Here is a 17198-nt window from a genome sequence, read left to right as displayed (position 1 = left end):
CTCTGTATGACGTCATGGAAGCCAGATGTCAACTGATAGACAATGGAAACCATACGGGAATACAAGAGAAAAAAATATTCGAGTGGGTATGGATTTCATTTACCCGTAAAGTAAAATCTAAATAGCTCCTTTAAGTCTAAATGCTTTTCCCTCCCTTTTTAAGTGTACACAGTGAATTTTTGGAATAACTGTTTCTAGATTAGCCTAAACACTCGCATAATATTATCAAAAACATTCCATTAATGAATACATTCCCTAATATGCTATTTTCATTTCTCAGTCCTGTAGTATTCGGTATTTCCAACAAAATACCCCCCCTCCACACCCCTCTAGTCAGCAAGTGAGATTGGTCTACCTGTGCTTGTCGCATTTCACCTTACACCGCTGACTTATTATTGCTTATTTGCCTGCTCATCCGTCTGTTTTTGTGCTCTGTATGACGTCATGGAAGCCAGATGTCAACTGATAGACAATGGAAACCATACGGGAATACAAGAGAAAAAAATATTCGAGTGGGTATGGATTTCATTTACCCGTAAAATAAAATGTAAATAGCTCCTTTATGTCTAAATGCTTTTCCCTCCCTTTTTAAGTGTACACAGTGAAATTTTTGAATAACTGTTTCTAGATTAGCCTAAACACTCGCATAATATTATCAAAAACATTCCATTAATGAATACATTCCCTAATATACTATTTTCATTTTTCAGTCCTGTAGGTATTCTAGGCAGCTTGTGTTTTTGCTGTGTGTCTATAGGCTTAGATTTAGAGAATTTAAATAAATTGGGTGATTTCGATTATACATCCTTTTGTCATTGGTTCCAACCTCTCATTAAGTATGCGAAAAGAATATTTATTCCGGAACTTAAAAGCGGATACGAATGTAGGAAAAACAATTGTTGGGTCGAAAGATTTGAAAGGACCTTTGCTCTTCGAGTAGGCTCTTTTCGTTCTCGTTTCCCTATGATTACCCTAGAATTCTTCACTTTTTAGTAAAAAAAAAACCCTGCCTTAGTCTTTGTATATTTTGTTGCACATTAAGTTGACGCTTGGAATGGAAAGAGTGAAGAATTCCCGGGGAATTGCAGTGCGGCAAATATGAATTGGTCGGTAATATGGAGTAGAAGAAACTCCAATACTTCACAAGCAAAATGGTGGCTTCGATAGGGTGCTACGTACACCAAGTTGGGCCGGTAAGTAACTCGAATCGTTCGATAGTATTTATTTATTTTTGCCATAGTTTGACACTAGAAGGCTTAATTTTCATAAAGTAAGTTAGTCTAATAAAGAAATCACTTAGGGGTTTTCAATAGCTATGTTGGTTGGAGGTCTTTTGGGGGAAACATGAATTATTTGAATTTCAAAGCCAGTTGGTGTTTTTTCCAACCAATACAGCTTCTCTGTTTTCGTTTGGTCATTTTTTAGTGGAAAATAGAAGTGCTAAAAGTTAAGGCCATTTTGGAAAGCAGATTGACCTCTTAAAACCCGAAACGAAGGTTTTAAGGCCATTGGAGTATCCAAGAAATCGAATTATTTAAGGCTGAGCGTAGTCCTTCTAATCTGTAACATATTTTCACAACCGACTCTTCAACAATTTTTGAGTGGTTTAACTACGTCCGTCCATTTCTTCTCAAAGCGGAAAGGAACCTATTTCCAATAATTCCCAATACACTTTTTGATGAGCGAAATGGGGCTTCTCAAAATGTGTATCTTTGCGCCATTGCTAATGGCCAAAACCAACGTTTAGTTTACGATTTTCATTGGTGAAATATTTTGGTTTAGGTTTACTCGGTGTTAATACATATATTGTAGTTGTAAAGCCGAACCAAAGCTTACAAATGGCAACATACATTATTGATAAAGTGTACAGTAACAGAAAAGAACCCTCAGGCCTAAATTATCCCTATGTAATGTCCTTTTCCTTGAAATAATTTTAAACGAGAATTCATTTTTAGTTCAATTTATCAAACGCAAAGCTCTATTTGACAGCGACACGCGTTGTTTGTGGGGCCGGGTAGCTTGTGCGTCAAATCAGCCATATTCTGCCACACTGTGGGGGCGTCTGTTATGCGTGTTTTAATCGCCTCGCGCTCACAACGAAGAAATATGCGTTTCTCGTGGACGTTGCCAAATTGGTTGGCTGTGGAGTAGATTAGTGGTTCAGTACAAATCAAGCCGTATGCCCGTTTACCGCAAAAGCTTCCAAGACCTCGTGCGAGCTTTGATTTTGCATAAATTGGTCTCGGGGAACGAGCGAATAAGATAATCTTTAAGACAGGCAGCTGTGAATGGCTCGACATGGGAGCCTTTTCTCACATTTTTATCGAACAAAAAGTTGTTTTGAAAGCTGGAATGACATCACTTTATTAAGGAAAGCAATGTTTCGTTTTTAATACCAAAAACAGAAAATCTTTTTGAGGTTTCTTTGTATTTGTACTCACTAAGGCTCTTCAACCTATGTGGCGATAGGCTGTCCGTTTCTAATTACTTTAGTCAAATCATCAGACTTAAAAATGCTAAAGGAGGTTGAATGCATTTTGTGTTTTTTTCTTTCTCCGTCTGTTGTGGGAATATAAGAAGAATGCGCAGCTGAAAGACCGTTTCAAAATCCGTGTCTTATACTACATTAGACGGGGGATATAATGTCAACGTGCGATGTGTTCCTAAGAGACAAGCAACTCCCCCTTCGGAATATCGCATTATATTTAATAAATTCAGTAAACATTGTACGAATACAAACAAACCTCAACTCAAACAACGTAATGTTAAAAGAAATTAAGATCCAACTACAACCAAAAACCTCACTAAAAATGAACTTTGTAAATATAAACGAATCTATTTATGAAAATACTTATATTGTATCCTCTCGAAGAGGAATGAAATTCTCGGGTCTTTGGCGGATCAGATAAAGAGGACTCGAGGTTGTCATACAGTTTCCATTATTCACAAAAAAGCCACGATAAATGACTAGGCAACCGACATATCAATACCTTGTCAAACCCGCAAAATAACTATCTCAAAACACAGACCATATGCGAACATTATACGAGTGTGTCTGGATCAATGTTTTCTTCAACGCTCAATTTTTATATGAAAATATACTCACGAAAAATTGTGATTTTAATTTTAATTTCGAATTTAAAACACTTTCAGTTGAAGTATTGCCAAGTTATGAATAGAACTTTAAACAAAAAGGGTGTAATTTTATCATGAACCATGAAAAATATATGTTTAGAAATAAAGCACTGATTTGTTTTCGTTCATTAACACATATCTGCCAGTGCTTGGCCATTATAGACAAATGGTGATGTCTTCCTATTATTTAAAATAAAGGTCGTCAAGAGTATAAATCATCGCTGGGTAGGAAACATGCTAATACCTCCTTTAGAAAAAAATGGTCATTAGTTCTAGCTTGGCACGAAATGCTCGCTGGCGCCGTATGTAATATTTTGCGAGGGTAGCTAGCTTCCCCGGGCTGTAACCATTGGTGAGGGTAGTTTCGATACCAAGATCGCGTAAATACACTCGTTTATCCCAAAGGTTTTCAGCGCTCATAGTCCATCCTAAAGAAGTTATAACCAACCCGCTTTGTTTGTGTTTCGTGTATCTTTGTATCCGATTAATGTATTGATAAGAGTGACAAGAGTATCAGGCCAGGGTCGGAGGATGAGGTGGGACTTAACTTTTATGAGCGGAAATATGTGTTGTTGTTGTTGTTGTTGTTGTTGTTGTTTTACGAGAATGTTCCCCCTTGCTTGAAGCCATTACGAGTGCAACAGAAACGCAGCTTCTATTTACAACAATATATATTTGGACATTTAATGAGAACTGAAAAATGAGAAACCTCTTTCCACAATCCTGCCTACGGTCCTTAGCTAGCGTTTATCTCTATGACCGAATTATCGCATGTCTGATTTGACTTTCTTACTGTTTCGGCAGGTTAGCAAAAGGATAGTAAAATTACCTGCCAGAATCATATCACAATGCAAACTATGAAAAACAATGGTAAGTATATAGCTATATTTTCACACTATACGGTAATTATGAATTGGCGATTGCCCTGAGGTACACAAACAAACTAGTAGCGCACCCCTTGTAGCAAGCGTGTATCTTTAACAGGCGCGTACACAGGGTGGGGGGGGGGGGGGTGCGCTGGATGCGCGCGCACCCCCTCTTGGCTGACAAAAAGTGGGTCATTTCTTATTAAGGAATCTTCAAATACTATGCTTTTTCCATGTGACATATGACTGCGCATCCCCCCCAGCCAATCCTGTGTGCGCGCCTGTTTAAGGGGTCGTTTAAAATTGGAGAATTGTCAATTGTTACCCTTATTTGAGAATTGTGAAATACTATCTTTTTATTCTTTCTCCATATTATACCTTTGACAGCATCCCCGCTCTCCAAGCAAATCCTGGCGCGTACCCATCTAGTCATATTTACTCAATAATATTTAAACTTCTCTCATGTTTCCAGTTGCTCTAGTAGCTGGCCTAGCGACCGGTCTTCCTGTGGTTCTTCTGGTCTTCATTTACGTGGCCTATTGTTGCTGCAAACGCAAGCAAAAAGATGAGCTGCTGCGCGAGCCGAGACTCTGGCGTCGCGACAACAGGTCATCACACGATTTGTTTATACCTCCCTACATGCCCGGGATCGTGCAAAGATTTGTGCAGCACTCCTCCAAAAACAGCAGCGAAACTACCTCAACGAACACCTCCCCTGTTGACGACAAACACTTCTTCAGTGAGGGGTCGGATCCTTACCGGACAGCACCGGACGACATGAACGGGCCGGACAGAGATAGGACCGGGAGCATCAAAGCATTGCAGGTTCCCGCTCCACGAAGGTCATCTCTGATGCAACCTAGTACATCGAGTGGTGACAGCTCCGAGAGCACATACGAGCAGGCCACGCCCAAGAAAGGAGTAGGTCCAAGGTCCCCTCGATCTCTCCCAAAGGATAGCAGATCGTTTGAATTCGTGCGCCCGATTCCTGTCAAACCTTTGATCACAATAACGCGAGCGGAATCTCTTTCAAAGGATGACATGAATGCGCGAATGGAGAGCACAAACTACGATCCGGAGTCGAGCCGACAAACCTACTCGGATTCACAAGTTGAAGCACGCAGATACAGAGAAGGGTCTAGCCGCAGCTTGGATAACATAGCCCTAGATCGCCAAGATAGCGAGAGAAGAGGAAGCACAGATCGCAGCCTCGCGCTCAGACCGAAGAGCACACCTATTAGGCATCACACGCAGTCTGAGCCAACTGCCGCCAAAATCCCCATCAATATTTCATCACAAGTGATAAAGTCCAAGCGAGGTTCTAAGGGGAAGATAGCGCACGCCCCTGTTGGTAGCCTAGGGCGCATACACGTGTCGCTACAGTACAAGAAAACAACCTGTGATCTATTCGTTAAGGTAAATACAGTTGCAGAGATTGCATTATGTAATGTTTATGGGTGCATCTTTGGTGGTCAGTAGTTGGTGACGATGCAGGGACCGCGGAGACCATTCTAAAGTGGTAGGACTAAAGATTTGATCAAGACAAACAAGTATATATCTGGAGCCCTGAAAAAAAAGCCAAAAAGTTGTAGGTCTATAGCACTATTAGTCCCTCACTCTCTGCGGTCCCTGCGATGTTGATGGTAGTGGTAATCATTGATTAAGACCACGTAACACTCGCTTGGCCGATAAAAACGCAGCCATACACGGAAAACTGTTAGGACATTAAGATTTTAAAGTCAATCACTTGTGTGTTGTTTAAGAAAGAGCCTAGGGCCTACATCACTTGTGTAATTAATATTTAATTAGCCTTAGTGTGATATGTAAGTAGGAAGGCCTAATTCACTTATGTTGTTACCAGATCCTGCAATGTCGTGATCTGCCCGCGAAGGATCTACGCCGCAACACATCTTCCCCGTATGTGCGCATATATGCCCTACCTTCTCGCCGTCACAACCACCGCACAAACATTGTCACGAATAACTTGAATCCTACGTTCAACGAGCTGTTTATCATTAGTGGGCTGACGCTTATGGAGGTACAACAGCTCGCTCTACAGATCTTGGTCATACATAACGAGGTCATTTCCAGGAATGTTGTCATAGGAGAGGTTATGGTCGCACTCTCGGGGCTCGAGCTAACTGGTGACGAGATTTCTATATGGCGGGATCTGAGACCCTATCATTTCCAAAACGTAAGTCGTAACACATTGCCTGTGTGTCATAGTATTAATAACATTTGTATAAATACTGGGGCACTGGGTGCACGTACCCCCCCTCCCAACCATATTTCAAAAAATATTAGGAAATGACCAGTAGGGGCGTGGCTGTGCCCCCACACTATTTTCTTAATGTTTCTGAATAGTGCCCCCCCCAATATTTCGAGGGCTGCTACGAGGATTGCTCTCCGCAATCGGATACTCGGACACTTGGATCCGGACACTTTGTTTTGAAGCGGACGACTCTAAGTAGGAACACCCTTCAAGAGTTCGTTTTTCTGTCATTCAAACTTATTCTTTTTTGTGCGTAAGCGATTTTTTTTTAAATTTTCCATTGATCTCTCATTCTTGTAAGCGGACAATCCTAATTGATTAGGCTTTTGATGTTAAATAATTTCTAAATTTAATTTTAATGACCATAATATTGCGTTATAGGCCTTAGTTTGATAATTTTTCGTATCAAAGCGTGATAGTATAATTGTCAAACACATTTTGTGTTAAAGGGAGGATCATATACCATTCTCTGTGGTGTTCGCGTGTGAACTTTTCTTATAAGGAATTCTGCTAAGATTCAAAGTAACCATTTCTTGCACCATTGACATCTTGACATGGCACTCTAATTAACTGTTTTTCTAGCCAGTTTAAAGGGTTTACCCCCCCCCCCCCCATTAGTCTAACACTCAAGGAACATTCATTTACGCCATTTTTGTGCACTTGACAACCTTGAAAACATCAGTATTAAAGACGTCAATCAAACTATGTTCTAATCCAAGACCGCTTCATTACAGATATTAGGTGAACTCCATATATCGGTCTGCCATCAACCGCTGTCCAGCCGTCTGTCAGTGACGGTATTGCAGGCTCGCAATCTACCCAAGATCAGTCATTTGAATATTGGGGGTGAGTTCAAATTTTGTGACTAACGTGTCAGCTTCTCTTTTATTAGCTTAGTGAACTCCAATATTTTCGTACTGCAAAATGGCTCCCAAAATCATATTTCTAAATCGTCATGGCGATGGTTGCTGGTGGGGTCCATTTTCTTAGCAGAAAAGTACATAGATTTCTTCGATTGCGTCAAAACCGATTTCGAGATTCGGTCATGTAAGCCAAGGAAAGGTCCTTGGGAACCATTTGAGGCATTTAAACGTTGGCAAAATACTACCAGCAAAGCATAGATTTGATCTAAAATTGCGTTAGCGAAAATTCAAGCATGCAAGCATTGGCCTTGATTTTGGTGGACAATACGGGTATTACGTCACTTTCAGTGCTGACGACATAATTAGCAGTTCCTTGTGTTCTTTCCACAGACCCATACGTCAAGGTAGAATTGTTTTCCTCGCGGTCTCGCGTGGGAAAGAAGAAAACGCGCGTGAAGAAGAAGACGGTAAACCCTAAATTCGCGCAGACGTTTACGTTCGACCTTGCGGCGGATTCAGTACTGGACATGATGACAATGACATTTACGGTAATGGTACAAGACGCGAGTGGGTGCCACGAGAGAATCGGACAAGTGGTACTTAGCGCGTCATCGGACGGCCCAGAATTCGGACACTGGTCTCAAGTCATTGCAAATCCACACTGTCCGATAGAGCAATGGCATATGATTCATGAATGAAAAGAGAGATATATATCTATGACAGAGAGTAATTATATATTGATACAAATTTGTGCGTCAAGAGGAATTAGATTTTGTGTTAAGTGGGCAACTTCAAGTACGGGTCTGAGGATAAAGTAGATTGTCCAGAAGGTTGGAGATTAAATCAGAATTGCGTGCAAAACGTTGTGCTGTGTGACGATATAAAAACGCCTGATACATATTTAGATACATGTCAATGTCCCTCCCCAACCACCGCCCCTGTCCGCCTGACTCTCCCTTCTCCCAGTTGGGGCTGGTTAAAAAAAGGTCAATCACGCCGCCATTTTATGCTCCCGGTCAATGCCGTGTCACTCAAAGCATCCATTTCCATTGGCTCATTCAAGAGAGTGGCCAATATACTTACATTCAAATATCGTCATTACAGCGCAACCAGTAAAACCGTGAACACCTCAAATGTGTGTGGAATGTTTATTGTCTTCTGGCGAATCATACGCGAGAATTCAGACACTGAGACTTGTTGAGACATGTTTCTAGTTGACTGTTTGAATATCTCGCGAGTGATTGGTCGGAACAAACATTCCATACATATTTCCGGTGTTTACGGTTTTCTTGGTCGCGCTGTAAAGTATTAGACTCCATTCATATATTGTTATTTTGAAATATTCTCGCGAATATTTTCAATTATAGACATTAACAAAGGAGTGGTTGATCAACATTCTTTAAGCAACAACTCGTACAACATTTTCTAAATAATTTTACTTTCATTTATTCAATTAATTTAATTTATTCAGGCCAATGTTCGAGCATTTTATGCTTACCTACAACCTGAAGAGAATTAAATACACTGTGTAATATTTAAAAGATCTAGTGCTCAGCAAAGTTACGACTCAGTAGGACTTCTTTCTGTGGCGTAGCGGAGTCATGGAAATTGGTGGGAGGGTTTTAACGAAAATAAATTTGAAAAACACTGCTTAGAGGATCAAAATTACGGGCTTCTCAATATTACTGGAGGAGATACATGTGCCACCCTGCTTTTCTATGCTTTTCTTTTCTATGAGTGCGTGTCTTACCATTTTGCATAAGCATGTATAAGCGCTAGCGACTATAAAAACTTGACTAATACACCCTACGAGGTTATGGGGGAAGTAGATGTTCCTCTAGAGGTCTTGAATGGAATGGGAGGACTTGGAGTAGGACTCGTGTCGATCCTTGATCACCCAGGCGCTGTCAATCACTTTTTCCTGGAAATAAGAGCACAGGTAAGTGTTACTAACAGTTACAGAAAGAACTTTAGCCCTTTTTTCCAGGAAAAAATGGGGTTGGTATATAAATAGGTTCGAGACGGGAAATTATCCAAAATTATTTGCTCTCGTTTATAAAATACATTTCAATCATTTTCAACACTGAACTGGTCAAAGTAGATAAGCGTCTCGTTGTGGTCATGTGACCTACCTTGTCAACACTGAACTGGTCGAAGTAGATATGCGTCTTGTTGTGGATGGTCATTCTTGTGTAGCCGTAGTCCTCAGAGCGGAAAGCAGTCCATGGTCCGTAGTCTTTCTTGAATTTGTCATGGTCTTCAGAGCACCCCTGGGCAGGGAAAGTAATCAATCATCTACCCTGCTTTCTGCAGTGGAGCGGGAAGTTATTGCCACTAAAATAGTTAATGCTTCAAAGTGCTAAAACCTATACTCGCACAACAGAACTGTCAGCAGATCCTGTGATGATACGGACGGGTGCACATGGGTTGGTGTAGGGTGACATACTCACAGCAGATCCTGTGATGATATGGACGGGTGCACATGGGTTGATAAAGGGTGACATACTCACAGCAGATTCTGTGATGATATGGTCGGGTGCACATGGGTTGATGTACTCACAGCAAATCCTGTGTTGATATGGACGGGTGCACATGGGTTGATGTAGGGTGACATACTCACAGTAGATCCTGTGATGATATGAACAGGTGCACAAGGGTTGGTGTAGGGTGACATACTCACAGCAGATCCTGTGATAATATGGACGGGTGCGCATGGGTTGATGTAGGCTCCTTTTGTCCCATTACACATCTTAAAATCAGAAAAACACAAAGTTGTTATTTCTTGTTTGCATAGCTAACAGCATAATTGTTTATCCCATTGAGATCTCTATTTGTTTTAATTACTAATTAATGACTTCCTGTCACTCTATGTCAAATTTGCCATGTCATGTCAAAATGTGTGAGGGTGCATTATGCTGTGTATCAATATTAACTTACTGCTGATTTATATGCAATCATTGTACTTTTGAATGTAAACAATAACAAAGAAAAGGCAGATACAAATTTGTCTATGAGGTCTCAATAACTGAAATCCTCCTAACTTGTTTGTTGTACAAGGGCCAAAGCCTTTCATAGGAGTGTTCATGTGCCCATAGCAAAACATCAACACCTGCAACAACAAAAAGCAACATTTTAAATCATCATACAATGCTATGAAACATTTTACTATGGAGTGAGAATAAAAATTGACAGCTTTTATATTTTTTATCCCCCAGAAATGCCAAAATAGCACAAACTTACTATAACCTTACATTTTAAGTAACTCAAGGCGATTTTATGGGAAGGGGTCTGTTGGCCTTCCCTCCCCACACATTTTTCTCCCCTTCACCATCTTAGTACAAGGTGAAAATAGATGGAGGGCAGAAGTATACTAACATGCAAGCTATGAGCAAACAACAAAACTCTCTACAGATTTGCATCAATCAAACATTGATTCAATCAATGTTAATTAACATGGGTATTAATTACATCGACTCACCATATTCGTAAAACAGATCTTCCAATCCTGGTTTGTTTTTCTCTGGTATACCTGTCCTGACTATGCTCAGGTGGTTGGTGCAGTCGTCACGGTCCAGGTTGGAGCAGTACATGGGACGATGACCCATGGCAAAGATCCACGGCCGAAGGGTGCGGTTCTCTTTGGATGTGGCCTCCTATGGGAATGCATAAACATTTTTTTCTAAATATTGTTACAAGTGAGTTAAGGGTGGTATCTTTGAAAATGCATTTTTGTTAGTTAGCCAACATAGAGTAAACCTGCAAGCAGAGTATTTTCCATCCAGGTTGGTCAACAAGCCTTATCATGTTCCCTTATAAGCAAAAAAATTTTCGTAGGAAAGTCGACAAACATTACAGGCGGTACCAACAAGTAAGTAATGTTAGTTGGTCAAACAGAGTATTTTTCACCTTGATCATTGGGGAAAGTCTTCTATCATCACCCACCTTTAAATCCCTCTCAAGCCAGGCATACTGGTAGTCAATTAGGTCATATCCATAGTAGGTCGAGAAATAGACCTCTGTTGAGATGCTGATAAAATGTACAGGACCGATATTCCAGCTGGAAAATAACAGAAACCAAAAACATGAAATAGCTATTATATTACACACCTCATTTGTAAAGTTTGGATTGTGGTAATTCATTTTCAAAATCAGTAATGGTAAATGTTTTGCAAACCGATTATCGCAATTTACATAATGGCACTGACAATATTAATCTAATTGGGGGGTTGTTTGGTAATTGTGAAAATCAAACCCTTGTTTCCCTAAATCAGGTATCATTTTTTCATCATTCCACAAATTGTCTTCAGGGTGGCAAAATTTGGCACCAGAAGAAATGAATGCATAGAGATGATAGAAGCTGTACCATTTTGCTGTTGTGAATAGAGTGTGCATATGTCATTCCCTTCAGTCATACAAGTGTGTTGCATTGGATGATGTTTTATTTTTGCTGTCTTACAGTATAAAGAGGTAGAATTGACGTTCTTGTGTAACAACCCCATAAAGATATATACGAGTAAGAGAGATATAAGAAGACCTCCATCTAGCATGACTATCAAGATTTTCCTCTCCTAAACCATCTAACTTTACCTGTAATACATGCCATTGGTGTTGCCAGGCATGGAGAATCGATTTTTGTAATCAGAGAAGTTGCTGCAGAATGATATGAATATGTTAATACTTGCACAGCACAAAATAAAGTGTGTTTAAACATTTTCTCAAAGACTTTACCAAGTACAAACAGAGCATGCAAATAACTCTTTGGGCGGTAAACTATAGTTCTTGGGATAAATGTAGTAATTATTCTAAAGTAAAGAATAAACTTGAATATGAAAGTCATTCAAAAACTAGGCCATACTTACTAGCTAAGCACTCCCTTGTGGTCACAAGGGCAAGTTGTACTTGGTTACTAAGCACTCTTGTCATTGCCAGGGCATAGGTTGTAATTGCTAAGAGCTCTTGTGGTTGATGCTAGGACAGGTCATATTTACTAAGCACTCTCATGGTTGCCAGGGCAGGTCATAGTTTCTAAGCACTCTCATGGTTGTCAGGGCAGGTCATAGTTATTAATTAAGCAATCTTATGGTTGACAGGGCAGTTTGTACTTACTAAGCACTCTCATGGTTTCCAGGGCAGTTTGTACTTACTAAGCACTCTCATGGTTGCCAGGGCAGGTCATAGTTATTAATTAAGCAATCTTATGGTTGCCAGGGCAGTTTGTACTTACTAAGCACTCTCATGGTTTCCAGGGCAGTTTGTACTTACTAAGCACTCTCATGATTTCCAGGGCAGGTCATGTAAGGAACTAATGCAGCAATAGGCTGTATTTGACGCATGAACTCATCTCCATATGTCCCATTATTCTATAAAAATAATCAGCTTTTAATAAAATTTCAGCAATTCGAGTGATTGGACTGATATGGAGTGGGCCTAATCCCCAAATACTGTTTCTTTTCTCCCCTTTGAGCTTGCTATTCAGGCTATCAAAGGTCTGATTAATTCAACATTTTCCAAGTTCCTGGTGTCTGATTTTTTTTAGTTTCTTTGAGCCCAAACAGTTATACAAAAATGTAGCTCAAGGATGACATGAAAGATAAATTACACCGCAGTACCCTTAAAAACATCGAGGGCACCACATTAATATGATTATAAAAATTATGGAGTGCCCTGTCCCCTTCTTTGGCATTGCTTATAAACTTCTACTCTCAGAGCCACTTACAGTAAAGAGGTCGTATGCAAAGTCCCCTGAAATAAAAAAGAGAAACAATAAGTTATAACCAGGAAAACATATCTACTGTGGGAGAGGTTTGTGTGGTTAAGCTGTGACGGGCCACCCATAGCAAGACAGTGATGGGCTAGGGAAGACAGTGCCCCTAGCCCTTCAGAGTAAAATTTAAGAAGAGAAACTGAAAAATCCACAAATAAACCGTGTGCATGGCAGGGTAACTATTTTATACACTGCATTATTCAGTTTTAATGCCAGCCAGGGGTTCCATCTAGGCCCAGGGGCTGACAGAACAACCAGCTACTATTTTCAAAGCACCAGCAACCTTCTTTTAAAAAGATGATTTTTATTTTATTTGAATTAACAACTTCCACACCTACTTATCAATTTCAACTGCCTACTCTGAAATTTAATGTCTCCCCTGTCATCTTATTGATAAACCCCTCACCAACATGAATGATAGCATCATAGTCCCCTTTTTGAACCTCCTCCTGCAGAAATGGGAGAGACCTTGCATTCTTGTTTCCCAAATCGCCAAAAATGGCCAGTCTGGGGCTCCAGTCAACACCATCACGCCTGGCCTTGAAGTTGAACTCTTCGCTCCAGCCATCAGGACCCCCACAGTGATAAACTGCAAAGTATATGCAGTGTTGTGTTGATATTTATTATCATCAATTTAATCAAAGCACCTTATAAAAGGGCATCAATGATGCTCCTTCCCAGAAGGTTTACTTCCATACCTGCCAACTCTCCCTAGCAGGGTTTTGTAACATACCCCATGTCTGCCAATTTTTAGCTTGTATTCCCTTAAAAAAGGCTAAATCTCCAGGTTTCCGCTAAAACTTTCACAGCAATAAAATTCTGTGACTTTATTAAAAAAAAATTATGTAGATGCCAAGTACATATATTATTCATGAGAATTTCCTTTATAAAATCCATAAATACTTGATTAACCGTAATGGCAATAATAATAACAGCAGCCTAGATGCCAAATCAAATGGGCATAGGAAGATGCCTGTCTAATCATGGAACACAGCAAGTTGGCAGTTACAAAAAATAACATAATGCTCTGGATCTCACCATAAGACTGGGTTGGGGTTAAATCTTTCAGTGTCACTCTATGTATATACTCTGTTCTGTTCAGGCTCCCACCGTTGACAAATTTAGTGACAGTGCCTATAGCTCGTAGCTCAAACTTTGGATATCCTTGTTTGTTGTATTCTACAACGGAGTGTGGCGTAAGGTCAAGTGTAACCCAGGTGATGACCATCTCAGTCACGTCATCTGAGGAAAAGTAACAGAGATAAAAATGAGTTCTTTTAGTGAAAATCTAAATAGCAAATGACCCCCGTGGGGACTCTGATAAAAACAGATGGGGGTGATTGTCGGCAAAATTGATTTTTACCCTAAGGGATGGCACTTTGGGTGTGGTCGAATAAATTTTTAACCCTAAGAAATGGCAGAAATGGAAAAAATGCTAAACACCCCTTTATAAATAGCAATTGGTCAAATTTTATACCCTAAGAGATAACAGAATAGGAAACAAAAACCATTAAACATCCCCTTGGGAATAGCAGTTGGTAAAATTTTATACCCTAAGAAATGAAATCGGAAAAATCCTTCATCCATCGAGTTGGGCAGGGCTCTTACAATACCTTACACAATTTTTTTTCGTGATGTCAAAAGTTCATGATTTTGAGATTGCAATTTGATTTTGCGACACTTTATTTTCACGATTTCGCAATTTTGGGACAATGAAATCAAGAAAATCTAGAGGAATTGAAATGTGCTACAATCATCAAAACTGTAACAAACTGTAACAAAAACATGCGTGGGCCAAATTTAGTTCCACAAAGATCTATAAAAACAGTTCAGATTTGTCCAACTTAACCACTTAAGTTAAAGTTACTATATGTACATTAGAGGACTACTAATAACAAGTTACTATATGTACATTAGAGGAATAACAAGTTACTATATGTACATTAGAGGACTACTAATAACAAGAGAACCCCCTTGTTATGATCAACAGCGCCTATATTTCGGCTGTTGTACACATTAGTTAAATTGTATCGAGAATCTAGTTTTGATAACACAAAGAGATGCTTGTGATTTATTTATATTCATTTTTATTTACATTAGAGGACTAAATAGACAAGGTGTTTCCATAAAGCTCATTAAACAGTTATTTTATTTTAGTGAATTTTTTTAAATCACAAAATTCACAAAATTAAAGTGACATGAAAATAAAGTGTAATAAGGTAATAAAAGTTTACTGTCTCTTGACAGAGAGCTATTGGTGTGATTAATGTTCGTATGCTTCTCTCCTCTCTGTATGTGTGTGCATGTGTGTACAATTTAGATCCATCACATATTATTTATTATAAAATAACACGAGTGTATCTCACATGCTGATTGCTTGAGAGCTTCAAATGAGCTTGTCTGTAAAAAACAGTACAGACACGCTTTTGAAAGCAAGTAACGCAATGCATTACTCACTCGGCCCACTTTGCTATACTTTTCTTTCGCGCAATACTCAATAAAATGAATGCTTCCCCTTTTAGAATTAATTAGCCTCCGGCTCGTGACTTTCAAGTTTTTATCAATTCTCCCAACATCCCCCGCGTGTCTGTAAAAACCTAGACAGACACGGGAAATGCGTTTTATTGCTTAATCGATACAACCCTGACAAGCCTTATAAGCCTCTGGTTTCAGCCTTTATATTATTGTACATAATTTAAACTTTATTAAGTCTTTCATTGCCATAACTCCCTGAGATGCCTGTAAAATATAGGCCCAACTCCAAAGCGTCAAAAATGCAAACTAAACATCACCAGACCCGGATACTCATAGATTCATCCAAGGCATAGACGACCTTCAAAAGCGCATCTAAGCAATGTAATAGAATTGACTCTTTTGTCAAAATATCAACCTTGATTTCTGACCAATTTGTAAACAAATGCTTAAACTTAGAAACATTTCTTACCAAAAAAGACACAAAATTCCAAACTACAAATAGAGACAAACACAGATCAAACACAGATCAAGTCACAAATAGATACCTTTATTGCGCTCCGTCAGGTCCCATTTTACAGCAATCAGTCACAATAATCAATGCTAGAACCTCCATTAGAAGCGAGTCACCATGTTTAGCCTATTTTGCATGCATGCACTGCATCATGGGAGTCTTGGAAACACCTTGACAGACAGGCGGTTAATCTCCTTCCCCAGAATCATAACAGTTTTTTATAAGTCTCTTTGCCCCGAAGCCAAACAAAACATTTCCAGGTCCAAGGAACCCAGAATAAGCCTGAAAATAATTTTTGAATAAGGTTGGGTAGCAAAGGTGGCCCACATTGGAGAGTATGAGGCCATTCACCAGAAAATTCCTTTCTCACTTGGTGAAGCCCAGACAAGGAATTATCCCATTGAATCAACCTCAGCGTGCAAACATCCATAAGCACAGCATTAATTATGCCCAAAAAGACTTCATGATGTCCTCAGGCACTCTCCAGATGTGAAAAAGCTGTAATTTTTAAGCAAATCACAAGCAAAACTGTTGTAAGCGACAGGCTGTAGCAGTGCCGTTGCTAGAAAGAAAATCACCGCAGTGCATTGTTGGAAACTTAAAGGCATACCGTCCTGGGTCAGCGGTAGCTTAGCTTAACTGGTAGTGTTGGACTTGAAATAGGGGGGGGGAGGTTTCTGTCTTCAGTCTGTTTTTCTTACAATGTTGCTCAAAAGTACCCAGGAGTGAAAGGGTTAAGATTGATTGGTTGATATGCCCTATGTCAGAGTGTATTTCTGAAAAAAAAAATTAATACAAAAGTATGGTAGAATATGGCCACATACAGTAAAAGATAAAGAAAACTTCGACTGAAAACTGGAAGACGTTCTAAGGAGGAATTGTTTTGTTCGCTAATGAACTACTCAAGAGATATTGTGAATGAAAGTGTTTTTAAAAAAAAAGGAAATACACGAAATATCAATAATTAAGGGGCATTGTACTATTTTGTTAGACGTTTTTGAACTCATAACTTAGATTTAAAGAAAACGTTATTGCAAAAATATAAAAAGCTGACAATGACATTGCGCACGCACAGACTTTGCGGACAAAATAGCATTAGAACATCAAAAGAGAAACTCAAATTTCAATGCAAACCTGAAGCCGATATATGCACTTGTTCCGGTTGGACGTAAGCTTGTCCATTGCACGATCCCAATAGTAATGACACAAAAAGACAGATAAAAAAAAGTACAAACGCTTTATGCGCCATCTTGTCTTCACCACAACAACAAAAGTCACGTGACAACACAGGGAGTCTGTTATGCAACACTCA

The 17198-nt window shown here is 39.5% G+C and overlaps 2 protein-coding genes across 2 annotated transcripts; one reads left to right on the top strand and one right to left on the bottom strand.

Annotated features, from left to right (window-relative positions):
* The first annotated feature begins 869 nt into the window (after window positions 1-869).
* Window positions 870-7997, top strand: LOC5513000 (synaptotagmin-7). Its single transcript, XM_001633244.3, has 6 exons — window positions 870-1193; window positions 3940-4005; window positions 4474-5417; window positions 5863-6195; window positions 7008-7119; window positions 7527-7997. Exons 2-6 carry the CDS (start codon window positions 3984-3986, stop codon window positions 7832-7834), a joined length of 1719 nt encoding a protein of 572 aa, XP_001633294.1. The 5' UTR covers window positions 870-1193; window positions 3940-3983; the 3' UTR covers window positions 7835-7997.
* A 560-nt stretch (window positions 7998-8557) lies between these two features.
* On the bottom strand, window positions 8558-17179 carry LOC5513001 (acid phosphatase type 7). The gene is made up of 12 exons (XM_001633290.3): window positions 17021-17179; window positions 13939-14142; window positions 13307-13489; window positions 12853-12878; window positions 12399-12496; window positions 11724-11786; window positions 11079-11193; window positions 10615-10789; window positions 10178-10245; window positions 9817-9885; window positions 9269-9406; window positions 8558-9057 (listed from the first exon to the last, which is right to left on the bottom strand). Exons 1-12 carry the CDS (start codon window positions 17133-17135, stop codon window positions 8974-8976), a joined length of 1338 nt encoding a protein of 445 aa, XP_001633340.2. The 5' UTR covers window positions 17136-17179; the 3' UTR covers window positions 8558-8973.
* Window positions 17180-17198: the final 19 nt, after the last annotated feature.

The sequence above is a fragment of the Nematostella vectensis genome, chromosome 7 (assembly GCF_932526225.1).
Source record: "Nematostella vectensis chromosome 7, jaNemVect1.1, whole genome shotgun sequence".
NCBI classification, from domain to species: Eukaryota; Metazoa; Cnidaria; class Anthozoa; order Actiniaria; family Edwardsiidae; genus Nematostella; species Nematostella vectensis.
The sequence above is the reverse complement of the archived record's forward strand: the minus strand, read 5'-3'. Positions and strand labels throughout refer to the sequence as shown.

What these genes read in the sequence shown, in the direction of transcription:
- LOC5513000 (XM_001633244.3), top strand. Translation starts at nt 3,984, where the DNA reads ATGCAAACTATGAAAAACAATG. An exon ending in GCAAACTATGAAAAACAATG is followed by an intron (nt 4,006 to 4,473) that starts GTAAGTATATAG and finishes TCATGTTTCCAG; the next exon opens with TTGCTCTAGTAGCTGGCCTA. An exon ending in GACCCTATCATTTCCAAAAC is followed by an intron (nt 6,196 to 7,007) that starts GTAAGTCGTAAC and finishes GCTTCATTACAG; the next exon opens with ATATTAGGTGAACTCCATAT.
- LOC5513001 (XM_001633290.3), bottom strand. Translation starts at nt 17,135, where the DNA reads ATGGCGCATAAAGCGTTTGTACTTTTTTTTATCTGTCTTTTTGTGTCA. An exon ending in AGTGCATATATCGGCTTCAG is followed by an intron (nt 14,143 to 17,020) that starts GTTTGCATTGAA and finishes ACTTTTCCTCAG; the next exon opens with ATGACGTGACTGAGATGGTC. An exon ending in TTGCATACGACCTCTTTACT is followed by an intron (nt 12,497 to 12,852) that starts GTAAGTGGCTCT and finishes TTATTTTTATAG; the next exon opens with AATAATGGGACATATGGAGA.